This window comes from Gorilla gorilla, chromosome 2 (genome assembly GCF_029281585.2).
Source record: "Gorilla gorilla gorilla isolate KB3781 chromosome 2, NHGRI_mGorGor1-v2.1_pri, whole genome shotgun sequence".
Taxonomy (NCBI): Eukaryota; Metazoa; Chordata; class Mammalia; order Primates; family Hominidae; genus Gorilla; species Gorilla gorilla.
The window spans coordinates 142,420,386-142,435,084 of NC_086017.1; the positions used below are offsets into that span (position 1 = coordinate 142,420,386).

Here is a 14,699-nt window from a genome sequence, read left to right on the forward strand (position 1 = left end):
AGTAGGTGGGGCTGGGTACATTGGCTCATTCCTGTAATCCTAGCACTTTGGGAGGCTGAGGTGGGAGGATTGCTTGAGCTCAGGAGTTTGAGAGAAGCCTGGGCAACATAGTGAGACCTAATCTCTACAAAAAAATTTTAAAATAGCTGAGCATGGTGGCATGGTGGCACTAAGCTACTTGGGTGGCTGAGGCAGGAACATCACTTGAGCCCAAGAGGTTGAGGCTGCAGTGAGCGATGATTAAGCCACTGTACTCCAGCCTGGGCAACAGATGAGACCCTGTCTCAAGAAAACACTTTTAAAAATGCAACATAGATGAGTTACTTTTTGGGTCATTCATTTATGCATCACATATTTGAATGGTCTAAGCACTGGGTATATGGTAGTGAACCCAATAGACATAGTTCCACCTTCATGGGATCTCACTCAGCCTTACATATTTACATAGTATTTATTGATTGACAGCTCCTAAATGTGTGCCTTCTATTCTTCAGTTCTATTTTCACAGAACTCTAGACTTACATATCCAGTCTGCCTGGGAGTGGGGTTAGGAGTCTCTAATAGACATCCTGAAATAAGCATGTACGAAAGAACTCTAGACTCACATATCCAGTCTGCCTGGGAGTAGGGTTAGGAGTCTCTAACAGACATCCTGAAATAAACATGTACTAAAGTTAAGCCCCTCATATACTCTACCCTCAGTCCAAATTAGCTCCTCCTGAGCCAACCTCGACTGACATCCTTTCACTCACATTCATATCCAATCCATAAGCAAAACCTATTGGCTTGACCTTTAAAGTATACTTGGAATTTGACCACTACTTACTACCTGCATTCCTACTGCCAAAGCCATCATCACCTTGTCATAGCTTCTTACTGGTCTCCTAATAACCCTCCCGTCTCATTCAAAGCAAAGAAAGGCTTTTCAGTACTTCATCATCATCACCTCACTAAGCCCCTCTCTTCCATCAACACGAGAATTGCCCTCACTCACTCCACCCCTATTATATTGGCTTCTTTCCAGTTTCTGGAACACACCAAGCATGTCCCTGCCTTTGGGAGCCTTGAATGCTCTTCCCGCCAGATACACAAATGATTTGCTCCCTCCCTGTCTTCAAGTCTCTGTTTATATGTCATCTTATCAGGGAGGACTCTGACCACCTTATATGAAATAGCTTTCACTGGACTGAGAATCCCGTCTTTCCTCCCCTACTTTATTTTCTTCCATAGTCTTTATTGCCGTCTGAGTTGCCACTATTGCTTATTCTTTTATGTCCTGTCTCCCTCTACTAGAATGAAAGCCAGTAGAGCAGGTATTCTATTTTTTTTCACTGCTATATTCCCAGCACCTTGAACAGTGTTTATCACAGAACAAATACTTAGTAGATATTGTGGAATACATGAATGAACGGATGCAGTGTACAGTCTAGTGGTACAGCTAGCCAATTAGCCAGGACACAAACAAAGAAGTAAGAGCAACTAGAAAACAAAGAAGCTGAAGTGATAGAGGAATGGGCATTTGGGGGTTAGGGAAGACTTACTAATAAGGGAAGTCAAGGAGAATTTCTAGAGATTGACTTTTCAGCCATGACCTGGAGGATGGAAAGGAGCCAGCCCTTGATGGGACAAAAGGGAACTGGGAGAAGAGTGCTTCACAGAGAGGGAACAGAGAGTGAGGGAAAGCCCCAGGTCATGAAAACACTGGGAACGTTCCAGAAACTGCATAGTGAGCAAAAAGATCATAGTGAGCAAAAAGATCTTGGGGGTGATAGAGATATTCTTTACCTTGCTTTAGGTGGCATATACACAGGTGTATACATTTTTGAAAACTCATAGAATTGTACCCTTAAGATCTTGCATTTCACCATGTGCAAATTTTATCTCAATAAAAATAATGCATCATTAATAATGACATCAAAAAAAGAAAAACTACAAAAAAACTACAACAGAGTTGCAATATTCATGTAGATAGATGAGCTCTATAGGTCCTCAGCCTGCATTGAGGCCACTTCCTGGCTGCTTGTGGACAGTGCCTGGCCACAGCTTCAAGAAGGTCTGGATACACTCAAATGAAGCCTCTCAGGAAAAAAACATGGGTCCAGAGTGACTCTGGGTGAGGAGGGAAGAGGAAGAGGGTTTTGCATGATTTGGTGGGATTTACTTCTCTATGGGATGGCTCTGAGAGAAGAGGTGACCAAGAGGTGAAAGAAATCAGCCCCTTTATACCCTAACATCTGTTGACATAAGGTTGACTGAGGACGTGCCTGGGGTCTGAGCAAGATGAAGCTCAGCTGAGCACTTCTCCTAGCTGGGGCTGTGATAGAAGGTTATGCGTACTCTATATGTACATTTATAGGTCTATGCCTGCTCAGGATTGTTTGGCAGATGGAGGACATGGTGTCAAGCCTTGCAGCACAGCATGAAAGCATGCATGCATCCATTCTCACTCAGAGCAGCTTTCAGCCACTGGAAACATAAAACACTTCTGTAGCTCTGAACCTATCTATGTGTGTGTTGATATGTGCCAAGCCTTCTCTAGATATGCCTTCGGGAGTCAGTATAGCCTACCAGCCAGGAGAGTGCTGAGGGTGCTAGATGTAGACAGATGGCTGAGTTTTCACACCTTCAAGGTGAAGGAGCAGTGAGCAAAAGAATAACCTTTTGGGAGACTCTCAAGAACATCTAAAGATAGATATGCAATCTCTGAGGGACTGCTGGTGCTCAAACTGAGCTCTCATCCCAAACTAAGTTCTTGTGGCAGCTAGGTAGCTTTCATTCATTCATTCATTCATTCACACAGTCACAATTCATTTGTTACCAAACAATATACATAATATTATATATAGTTATCATTTTACAGATATCATTCCCTTAGTTATCCATTCAGCTTCAATGAGAACTGTGTAAATGGTTTTCACTTACCTAACTTTCAAACAAAACCCTGTCATTGGTTTTTCATCTCCAACTCTTTAAGTTTCAAACTTGGTCAATATTTTTCTTAACCAAATCATTTATCTATTGTTTTTAGTCAATGTAATTTTTTTTCCCTTTAACTCATTTAGCGAGGGCAAGTTCACTGTGGATAGTGGAGGAGGGAAGAATATGGCATCTTATGTCTTTAAGCCTTGCCTTCCTCTGGCTCCTTTCTCAGAATCTTTATCCACAGAAAGGCTAACTGTTCTTAGACTTGGGAAAAACAAACCTCTTAGAACTAGGCTTCTCCCATGAGTGGGTTTTTATTGGTTTGTTCCCTAATAGGTGTGGCAAAACCTCTTTCCTACCTTGCTGCACCTTTTTCACTGGAGTTGGCTGCAGCTTGGACAGTACACCACAACCAGAGTCTCTTGGATAAGTGACTGTCAGCAACAGCTTGAGAAACAAACTGTCAGAAAAGGATTATTTTTCTCCAAATGGGAGGCTAAGGCTTCATCTCTGTTCCTTGTCTTTGTATACATTTGACACATAATTGGTTTTTGTTGTTGTTGTTGTTGTTGTTAGAAACAGGTTTTTATTTTTGAAAACAGAAAAAGCAAACAGTATTTTAAAAATACAGTCTATCGATGTCATCATATTTGGCTTGGAATACACAAGAATGCAGTGACGGAAATGTCTGTTCTAAAAACATAAACATTTTCTTATATCAGTTCCAACCCCTTTTAATTTAATAAATATTTTCTGAATGAAATACAACTGGATAATGAAGTGACACAGTTTTTTTCTTGTGAATTGAATCTTTCATTATGACTAGCTCTAAGTGAGGAGATCATCTGGATTATTTTGTCAAACAACTGCCTGATAACTAAATGAAGATCTACATGGTGTGATTTTTACAATCCTGTGAAGACCCCATCTGACTTTCTCCTTTGAGATTGCCTGCTTGCTGCTGCCTAAACTTTTCCTATTAGAAATTAACTCCTCTGATATGAGGTCATATGCCTTATGAAATACAAATATCCTGAGAGAGATAACACATAAACTTTATCAACCATTTTGGTTTTAATGGATCTGTCATATCTCTTCTTGACAGAGACCATATTTTAATAGATAGGAGAATGAAAATAAATATGAAGGCATATATTAGCTCCTTGTGAAGAAAATGTACTCGTTGGGAAGTGTAGGAGTGTAGAGAAAAGAGTAAGAACAGAGAAAGAGAGGGTTTCTAAATTGTCATATTCCTTGACCCAATAATTCTATTTCTGATGGGCCAACCTAAAGAAATAACAATAAACATGAAACAAAGATGTATGTGTAAAGATAGTCATTGCAGTATTCTTTAAAACAAAATAAAATGAAAGCAATCTAGATGTCCAATGATAAGGGTATGGATAAATACATATGATATGCCTTTAGGGAGCAATGGTCCAGCCATTAAAATTATGCTTCTGAAGAATTTTTAATAGCGTCAGAAAAAAGTCTGAACAATATTGTACATTTTCTGTTTGGAAACAGAAAAACCAAACAGTGTTTTTAAAATGCAATCTATTGATGTCATCATATTTGGCTTGGAATACCTGAGAATGCAGTGACTGAAATGTGTGTTCTAAAAACATAGACATTTTTTATATCAGTACCAACTCCCTTTAATAAATTTAATATTCCAAACAATATTGTACAACAGTACATTGTACTGTTTTTTGTGTATTTTATGTATAGACACATATACCGTACATATATAGTATAATCTCAAATATCTAAAAGATAGGCATGCATATAGCATAGATATATAGTATGATCTGAAATATCTAAGAGATAGATGTATATAGAAAAGACTGACTATATATGTTTATGTGTGTGTGTTTGTATTAATAGCAGTGGGATTTGGGGTATTTATTTTCTTTGATAATTTTCTATATTTTCCAGATTAAAAATAAATGGGAATTGTTAGAGAAAACATTATTTTCAATATTTGTATATTGACATTGTCTAAAAAGGGAGATTCCTTCAGATATGATAGTTTTTTCCTGTGGCTGCTAGGCAGGCATTGATAGTTATCATGTACTTCACGGATCTGACTGGACCTTTTGAGAACAGCTACCATTCCTCCATAAAAGCAATGTCTAATTCATTAGTGAAATGACTGCATAGGTTTCTGAAAAAAATGTGGGCATTTGACTAAACTTGAATCTGTGGGACAGTTTTTCAGAATTGAATCTTACAATATATTCCTCATGCCTCTAAGGCATGTTATTATAATGGAGGGGTTTGTGGCTATGGAGGAAGGAGACTTGAAGAACATTTAAGTTCATCAACAAAGAAGCCGTTGTTATTTTTACAGCATTTGAAAATCTGGCTTCCCAGCACTTGGCTGAGATGACTGAAGGCTGGTGACACTGTAATTTGTTATCTAGCAAGATGCAGTTACTCTCTCAGGCCACTTAGCTCCAGTAAAGTTCAATTTAAATTATGAAACAGGGAAGAAATGCAAAAGTTCCAATCAGCAGCATAATTCTCAATCACACTGGCCATAATATGCTCCTGAAAGATGTTTTCTTTGACTGAATCTTTGCTACGCCCGGCCGATTTTTGTATTTTTAGTCAAGTCGGGGTTTGACCATGTTGGCCAGTCTGGTCTTGAACTTCTGACCTCAGGTGATCTGCCCACCTTGGACTCCCAAAATGCTGGGATTACAGGCGTGAGCCACTGTGCCCAGCCATAAATTCTTAATTTTCCTTAGTATAACCACAAACCTGAAAATAATTAATACCTTTCCCAGATCATTAGGATGCTGTTTTGGATTATTTCAAGCCTGCTTGGTAGAGGACAGATTTATTTTGTATTGAAGACAATATTTTTAATCAAATACAGTTCTGTGATTTCCCCAACCGTTATGGGGGAAGTCTGACTCTTAATGAGGGTTAAGGTAAATGACGAGTGATATTCTTAGATTTAGCACTCCTTGAAGACCATACATTTCCAAAGAAGAACTAGTAGTTCTCCAAGGGAAAAAATGCATTAGATTTCTGCTGTATTGACTAAATTGTAAATTGAATAAAATATTTCTTTTATTCTAATAGCATTTACTATATTTATAGATTTAATATGTATTTATTATAGATAATTTGGAAAAGACATAAGCACACGAAGGAGACAATAAAGATCACTCATAATTTAACCTTTTAGTCAAAACCACTGCTAACATTTTTTTGTATGTTTTTGCCATGAGAGATAGAGCAATAAATCTAGAGATTGTTATGGAGAGAGTGATGTAGATATACATAAAGTTATTTTTCTTTTTAAAAATAGGATTATACTGAAATAATTTTGGAACCAGATTTTTTTTTCGCCTAAATGTAGTAAGAACATTTTTCCATGTTATTAAGTATCCTTCTACCATACAGGGAAAATAAACATTTCTCCCTTATTTTGACAGGACAGTGATATCGAAGCATTGGCCTGGTGTTTGGAAAATGTCCTGGGTTGCACTTCTCTAGGTGAGTAAGTACCTTTAGGCTTCAAAATACATTGACAGCTACTGATCATCTTGGAATAACTTGGAAGAAATCTTACAGGTGTTTAAGTCTGATATCTTAGTATAACAGATGAAGAAACTGAGGCCAATAGAAGTTGAATGTCTGACCCAAGGGCCAGGAAACTCAAAGAAAAATTGCTTATTATTATTGTAAGTAACTCTTAGTCTCCAAGGATGAAATAATTGAAATTCAGTGGTCCCTTGTGATCAAATGGCAGCCTAGCAGTGCATAATAACAAGTTTTTGCAGTTTCTGGAAAAAGGAACCTCCCTACCTAACTTGTCCTTTAGAAGCAGAGAGCACAGTACATTCAGTTAAGCTGGGAGGACCATTACTCCGAAGGTCAGTCAGTTATTTGAAGAGATTTGGTCTGAAAAACAAAACTAAAACTTGTTTAGCATTGTCAGTCTCAATAAATAGGATTGCTATGCTTCAGGGATAAAGCCCTATTTCTTAGTTTCTTCTATTTTTTTTTTAATCTGAGAAGCCTAACTGTGATACACTCTAGCACTAGATGATAAACAGTGACACAGAGTATTCTTACTAGATGAAAAGGGCTGAGATATTTTTTCCTTCTAAATTTGATTACAAGTTTTTATTTAAAAAATTTAAACTCTAAACCAAAAGCAATCTCTTCAAAGGGAATGGCAGGGTAAAAACAAACAATTAAGTTTTCAGGTGGGCAAACATTCACTCTTTTATTAGCAGCTTTATGCACAATTTATAGCCTTTTTCTAGCTTATTCCACATCTCCATATGGGAAGCCACAGTCATAACATAGGTCTTTGATTTTCTCACCTGACCATCACCCTGTGATCTGTTTAATTGTATATCAAATACGCTTATTTGATGCATTTAACATTTAACAAGTACATTTAACATCAAAGCATGACTTAAGACCAGGAAGGCTTTTTCCTCTCTGGACCTCAGATTAGATGATTAATTTTCAATCTAGGCTCCTTAGAGACCTCCAGGATGAGGGGTTGGGGGTACTAAGCAGCATGAGAACAGAAGCTGTGTCTGTACTGCTCATCTCTATTTTTCCAGAGTCTAACACTGTGTCTGGTGCAGCAGAGGCTCTTTAAAAATATTTTAAAATATTTGTGGTCGAAGGTGGTGGCTCACACCTGTAATCCCAACGTTTTGGGAGGCTGAGGTGGGAGGATCACTCGAGGTCAGGAGTTTGAGACCAGTCTGGGCAACATAGCAAGACCCTGTCTCTAACCAAATTTTTTAAAATTCAGCCAGGCATGATAGCCTGTGCCTGGAGTCCTAACTCCATGGGATGCTGAAACTAGGAGATTCCTTGAGCCCAAGAGATTTAGGCTGTGGTGAGTTGTGATTATACCACTGTACTTCAGCCTGGGTGCTAGAGTAAGACCCTATCTCAAAAATATATGTTATTGTTATAATTTCTATAAAGTAAAGGGGTACAGTGCAGTTTTCTTACACAGATATATTGCACAGTGGTAAAGTCTGGGCTTTTGGTGTAATCATCACCTGAATATGGTATATTATACCCATTAAGTAATTTTTTTATCCCTCACCTCTCTCCCAACTTCCCACTCTTCTGAGTCTCCAACGTCCGTTACTCCACACTCTATATCCATATGTACACATTATTTAGCTCCCACTTATAAGTGAGAACATTGGTATTTGACATTCTGTTTCTGAGTTGTTTCACTTAAGATAATGGTCTCCAGTTCTTTCTATATTGCTGCAAAATTCATGATTTTATTCTTTTTTTGTGGTTGAATAGTATTCCATTGTGTGTGTGTGTGTGTGTGTGTGTACTGTTATCCAATCATCCTTTGACGGACACTTAGGTTGGTTCCATATATTTGCTGTTGTGAATAGTGCTGCAATAAACATAAAAGTGCAGGTATCTTTTTGATATAATGATCTTTTCCTTTGGGTATATACCCAGTAGTGGGATTGCTAGATTGAATGGTAGTTCTTTGAGCAATCTCCATACTATTTTTCATACAGGTTGTACAAATTTATATTCCTGCCAAAATACTGTATAAACGTTCCTTTTTCTCTGTATCCTCATCAACATCTGTTATTTTTTGTCTTTTTAGTAATAGCCATTCTGACTGGTGTAAGATATCTTCTTGTGGTTTTAATTTGCATTTATCTGATGATTAGTGATGTTGAACATTTTTTCATATGTTTTTTGCCCATTTATGTCTTCTTCTTTTGAAAAGTGTCTGTTCATGCATGTCTTTTGCCCACTTTTTATTCGAGTTAGTTGGGGTTTTTTTGTTTTTTGTTTTTTTGTTTGTTTGTTTGTTTTTGGTGATGGTTGTTTGAGTCCCTCATAAATTCTGGATATTAGTCCCTGCCAGACTGATAGTTTGCAAATATTTTCTCCTGTTCTGCAGATTGTTTGTTTATGCTGTTGATTTGTTTCTTTTGCTACACAGAAACATTTTAGTTTAATTAAGTCCCATTTGTCTATTTTTGGTTTTGTTGCTTATGCTCTTGTAGTCTTAGTCATGAATTCTTTGCATAGACCAATGTCCAGAAGAGTTTTCCCTAGGTTTTCTTTAAACAAAAAAATTTTTTTTATTCCAATAGGTTTTTGGGGAACAGTTGGTGTTTGGCCACATGAATAAGTTCTTTAATGGCAATTTATGAGATTTTGGTGCACCCATCACCCGAGCAGTGAACACTGTACCCAGCGTGTAGCCTTTTATCCCTCACCTCCCTCACCCTTTCCCCACAAGTCCCTAAAGTCCAAATGTATCACTCTTATGCCTTTGTGTCCTCATAGCTTAGCTCCCACATGAGTGAGAATATAGGATGTTTGGTTTTCCATTCCTGAACTACTTCACTTACAATAACAGTCTCCATTTCCATCCAGGTTGCTGCAAATGCCATTATTTCATTCCTTTTTATGGCTGAATAGTATTCCGTGGTGTGTGTACCACATGTGTATGTGTATCACATTTTCTTTATCCACTCATTGATTGATGGACATTTGGGCTGGTTCCATATTTTTGCAATTGCAAATTGTGCTGCTATAAACATGCATGTGCATCTTTTTCATATAATTACTTCTTTTCCTCTAGGTAGATACCTAGTAATGGGATTGCTGGCTCAAATGGAAGATCTACTTTTAGTCCTTTAAATAATTTTCATACTGTTTTCCATAGTGGTTGTACTAATTTACATTCCCATCAACAGAGTAAAAGTGTTCCCTTTTCACTGCATCCATGTCAATATCTATTATTTTCTGATTTTTAAAATTATGGCCATTTTTGCAGGAGTGAGGTGGTATCACATTATGGTTTTTATTTGCATTTCCCTGATACTTAGTGATGTTGAGAATTTTTTCATATGCTTGTTGGCCATTTGTATATCTTCTTTTGAGAATTGTCTACTTATGTCCTTAGCCCACTTTTTGATGGGATTTTTTTTTTGTTTTCTTCTTGCTGACTTGTTTGAGTTCTTTGTAGATTCTGAATATTAGTGCTTTGTTGGATATATAGATTGTAAAGGTTTTCTTCCACTCTGTGGGTTGTCTGTTAACTCTGCTGTTTATTTCTTTTGCTGTGCAGAAGCTTTTTAGTTTAATTAAGTCCCATCTATTTATCTTTGTTTTTGATGCATTTGCTTTCAGGTTCTTGGTAATGAAGTCTTTGGCTAAGCCAGTGTCTACACGGGTTTTTTCTGATGTTATCTTCTAGAATCTTTATGGTTTCGGTCTTAGATTTAAGTCTTTGATCCATCTTCAGTTGATTTTTGTATAAGGTGAGAGATGAGGATCCAGTTTCATTCTTCTACATGTGACTTGCCAATTATCCCAGCATGATTTGTTGAATAGGGTGTCCATTTCCTACTTTATGTTTTTGTTTGCTTTGTTGAATATCAGTTAGCTATAAGTATATGGCTTTATTTCTGGATTCTCTATTCTGACCCATTGGCTTTTGTGCCTGTTTTTATACCAGTACCATGTTGTTTTGATGACTATGGCCTTATAATATAGTATAGTTTGAAGTAAGGTAATGTGATGCCTCCAGATTTATTCTTTTTTCTTAGTCTTGCTTTGGGTATGCAGGCTCTTTTTTGGTTTCATATGAATTTTAGAGTTTCTTTTTCTAGTTCTGTGAAGAATGATGGTGGTATTTGATGGGAATTGCATTGAAGTCATTTTCACAATGTTGATTCTCTCCATCCATGAGCATGGGATGTGTTTCCATTTATTTGCATCATCTATGATTTCTTTCATTAGTGTTTTGTAGTTTTCCTTGTAGAAATTTTTCACTTATTTGGTTAAATGTATTTCTAGGGGTTTTTTTTTGTAGCTATTGTAAATGGAATTGCCTTCTTGATTTGGTTCTTAATGTGATTGTTATTGGTGTACAGAAATGCCATAGATTTTGGTATGTTTATTTTGTATCCTGAAATTTTACTTAATTTGTTCATCTAATCTAACAGTTTTTGGAGAAGTCTAGTGTTTTCTAGGTATAAGATCATATGATCAGCAAACTGAGATAATTTGACTTTCTTTTTTCCAATTTGGGTGCTATTTATTTATTTTTCTCTTGCTTGGTTGCTCTGGGTAGGACTTCTAGTACTGTGTGGAATAGGAGTAATGAAAGTGGGCATTCTTGACTTGTACCAGGTTTAGGAGAATTGCTTTCAACTTTTCCCCATTCAGTATGATGTTGGCTGTAGATGTGTCATATATGGCCTTTATTATTTTGAGGTAGGTTTCTTCTATGCCTCATTTATAGAAGGTTTTATCATGATAGAATGCTGACTTTTTTCAAATGCTTTTTCTGCATCTATATAGATGATCATATGGTTCTTAAAAAATTTATGTGGGTACATAGTAGGTGTTTGTGTTTATGGAGTACATGAGATTTTTTAAATAGGCATACAATACATAATAATCATATCATGGAAGCTGAGGTTTGGGTCTGGAAAAATGCTTGGGGCACTTTCTGGAGCCTTTCTTTCTTACAGCCTGCCAGCCTTTCTCCAAGTTAGCACCAGGGCTGGTGAGGGACAAGGTGCTCTTCCATGGCCTGGATTGCATGGTCCCCCAGTGGAAAGCTGGATCACAGAGAAACAGTCTCTCTCACTCTCCCATATTAGGGCTTTACTCACAGTTCTCAGTCAGTTGTTGGCATGCAGGCTGTCTACCCATCCTCTCTTCACTGGGATCTTTCCTTTTCCAGTGAATTCCTCTGTTCTTTCTTGAATAAAAGATTATAGTGTGAATCTCTGTGCACTATTTTGCTTTTTCCATGTGAAATATTTAAAAATATTTTTAGGAGAAATTAGATGCAGACCCTGTTCTTTTACCAGTTTCAACCAAAATTATCTTCACTCTTATCTGTTTTATAAATTGAATTTCTATAAAAGATTGTGTCTGGAAAAAGATAGATTCCACTGCTAAAAATTGAAATAGCACTGATTGAATAGTTAATATCCAAATTCCTTTCTAGGCTGGGTGTTATTTTTCCTTAAATAAATGAGCATTAGAATCATGGAGTAAAAATACACATTTATCTCTGCTTGAAGTCCCACTAACATGACAAAAAAGGAAAAAAGCTAATATAAACCTACAGAAAAAAAGAGAACATAAGAGGAGATGGAAGCAGATGAGAGCTTTAGTGAACTTGAGAAAGATATAAAGCAGATAGATGAGTGATAACTGATTTAGAAAACAGAGAAAGCTGAAAGCTAAGTGCCTAAGATGTATATAGGAAAGAAGGGAAGGTAAGGTGTAGGCTAGGAGAAGCAAGGCAACTGAACCTACAGAATCTCATAAATGCTCAAGATCTGGAGGCCTCAACTGCCACTGAAGGCATGGTATAGATGAAGATTAAAATGGGAAGATTGGTTGACAGTGTGCGTAAGGAGAAATAGACCCCAGGTGCCTTTCTCTCCACTGGCACAGCCACAATATTCCTCTCCACAGTCAAGACAGAAGAAAATAGACTCGATTTGGTGGAACATTGAATCAGGAAGGTTCTGGATTTAGGGACACCAAAGGACAGGTGATGTGATGTGATGAAAACAAAGAGATGAGTTGAAAGTCTTCATATTAAGTTATGAAACCCCCAGATACCATTCCTACTTGGCTTCTGAAACACTGGAAGAACAGCATGGACTCCTTCAGGTTCAGAAAAGCATGGACTCTTTAGAAGATATCTCTCTGACAGCATTTACCAGGCTGAGAATCCTAAGGATGTTAACATTTCCTCAACAAAATGGTGGGAATGAGCGCTACCAGTTGACAATCTCTGAATCTGCAGAAAGAGCTTAAACTGACTTTTAATTTTTCACACTTAAATGTGAACATGTAGCAATGCAGTAGCCAGTATCTGAGGAAATCTAACCAAAAAGAGAAATCAAGACAAAAATATACAAAGAACTCAGGAAACAGACAATGTAGGCAAGAAAATAAAAATTCAAAAACTGTGTGTCCACGAAAGTTTTTTAAAATAAAAAATTAAAGAAACAATATTAAAATTCTAAAAGATAGCAGAGAAAGTATTACCTCTGTGAAGCAAATCATACAGAGAATAAGAAAGAGCTCTTAAAGTTATAATTTTAATGGCAGAAATAAAAATTCAGTAGAAGGTTTGGAAGATGAAAGTGAGGAAATTTACCAGAATATAATTAATAAATGATAAGAAAACAAAGTGATTCATGTACGTGATTCAGCACCTAACAAATAGAAATTCCAGGAAAAAAGAACAGAAAATGAAAAAAATTATCAAATAAATAAGAAAAATATCTAGAGAGAATCAAACACACCACTTATAAAGTATCAGAGAAAAGAGTGGTGTCTTATTTTTCAACAATACCTAAAAGCTAGAAGATAATAAAGTTTGAACCTACAAATATTTATCTATCCAAACTATCAATCAAGTGTGAGAAAGGAAGAAAGACATTTGCAGGCATCCAATATCAAAAATGAGGTCTGAAAAATATCTACCTCCCATGACTTTACTTAGGAAGTTCCTAGAAGATATGCTTCATCAAACCTAAGAGTCAATCAAGAAAGAGGAAGACATGAACTTCAGGTGATAGGAAATCCAATATAGGAGAGAGGTTAAGGGGATTCCCAGAATGAGAGTAAAGAAAGGTCACTGAACGATAGGTGGGCAACAGGCCTGGGAAACAATCCATTCAGACTAGAATGAGTCAGAGAATTCCAAGGGGTAAATAAATATCTCCTAGAGAGGAATGGAACTAATGGATAACCCATCTGGATTTTATCATAATGAGAGGAGTTTGCAGTTCCTTTGGTGAGTTTAGGGATGAATTAGAAGTTATTAGAAAACTAAACAAAGTGAAAAATCCAGGGCAATTATGAACTCCTGGAAAAACAAAAAGTCATTTTTTAAAAAGAAAATGTAATCTGCACACACTGAGTGCTTAGCTGTATACAATATTTGCATAGTCATAATAATTTTTTTAAATGTGATGTAACTGTATTGGAAAGATGGAGGGAAGAAAAATATTTGTAAGCATATGTGTGCATCTGTGTGTGTGTGTATAACAGAGAGAGGAAAGAAAGAACAAAATTAACATTCCCTATTTATAGTAGGAAGTCCAAAACAGATTGTCTAAAACAGAAAAGTTTTAAAAAAAATGGTTGTATAAACATGTGCTATAGAGAGATAAAGGTAAATACAAAAAAAAAAAGTTAAAGAGTTGAATATGGTTGACTTTGGAGACTGGAACTTGAAGGTGAGGCAGGAAGCTTTCTTGTTTTTAACATTAAAAGCTTTGACTTAAAAAAGTACTAGGTACATGAATTCTTAGATTAGAAGTCAATTTTTAAAAAGAGGTAAGTGCTGGAAAGCAAAGAGCCCAATTCTGCCCTCCATTACTTTAGTGTGCCTGCTATTAAGGCTGGATTAAGACTTTTGGACACTTTGATTTCTGAGAAGATTATAGTAAACTAAATTTGTAAATTAAAAAGAAGCTAGATTATAAAATAAAAAATACATATACCCTGAAGTTATAATAGCTTCTTTTCAGATTGTCTGATTGCAAGGTTCTGAATACGTTAATTAAATATATTTTTCAGTTTTGGGTACCTTTACTCTGCTTACGTCCTGACATCTGCTGGGATGATTTATAGGACATTTCAGTGTTCATTCCATGTAACTGCTAAAGTGCTTGCTGCCCAAAACTGTGCAACACAGGAAGCCCCTTAACCCTTCTACTGCTTCTTATGACTATGATGACCCCTTATTG

General features: G+C 36.6%; 1 protein-coding gene across 32 annotated transcripts in view; it reads left to right on the forward strand.

The window, feature by feature from the left end:
• The window catches only part of NEK11 (NIMA related kinase 11), a 323,672-nt gene that overhangs the window by 210,469 nt on the left and 98,504 nt on the right, over positions 1 to 14,699 (forward strand). For all 32 annotated transcript variants that reach the window (XM_063704183.1, XM_063704186.1, XM_063704189.1 and 29 more), the window contains one exon: positions 6,372 to 6,432. In XM_063704183.1, the coding sequence (XP_063560253.1) occupies positions 6,372 to 6,432 (61 nt within the window). The remainder of the gene's footprint in view (positions 1 to 6,371; positions 6,433 to 14,699) is intronic.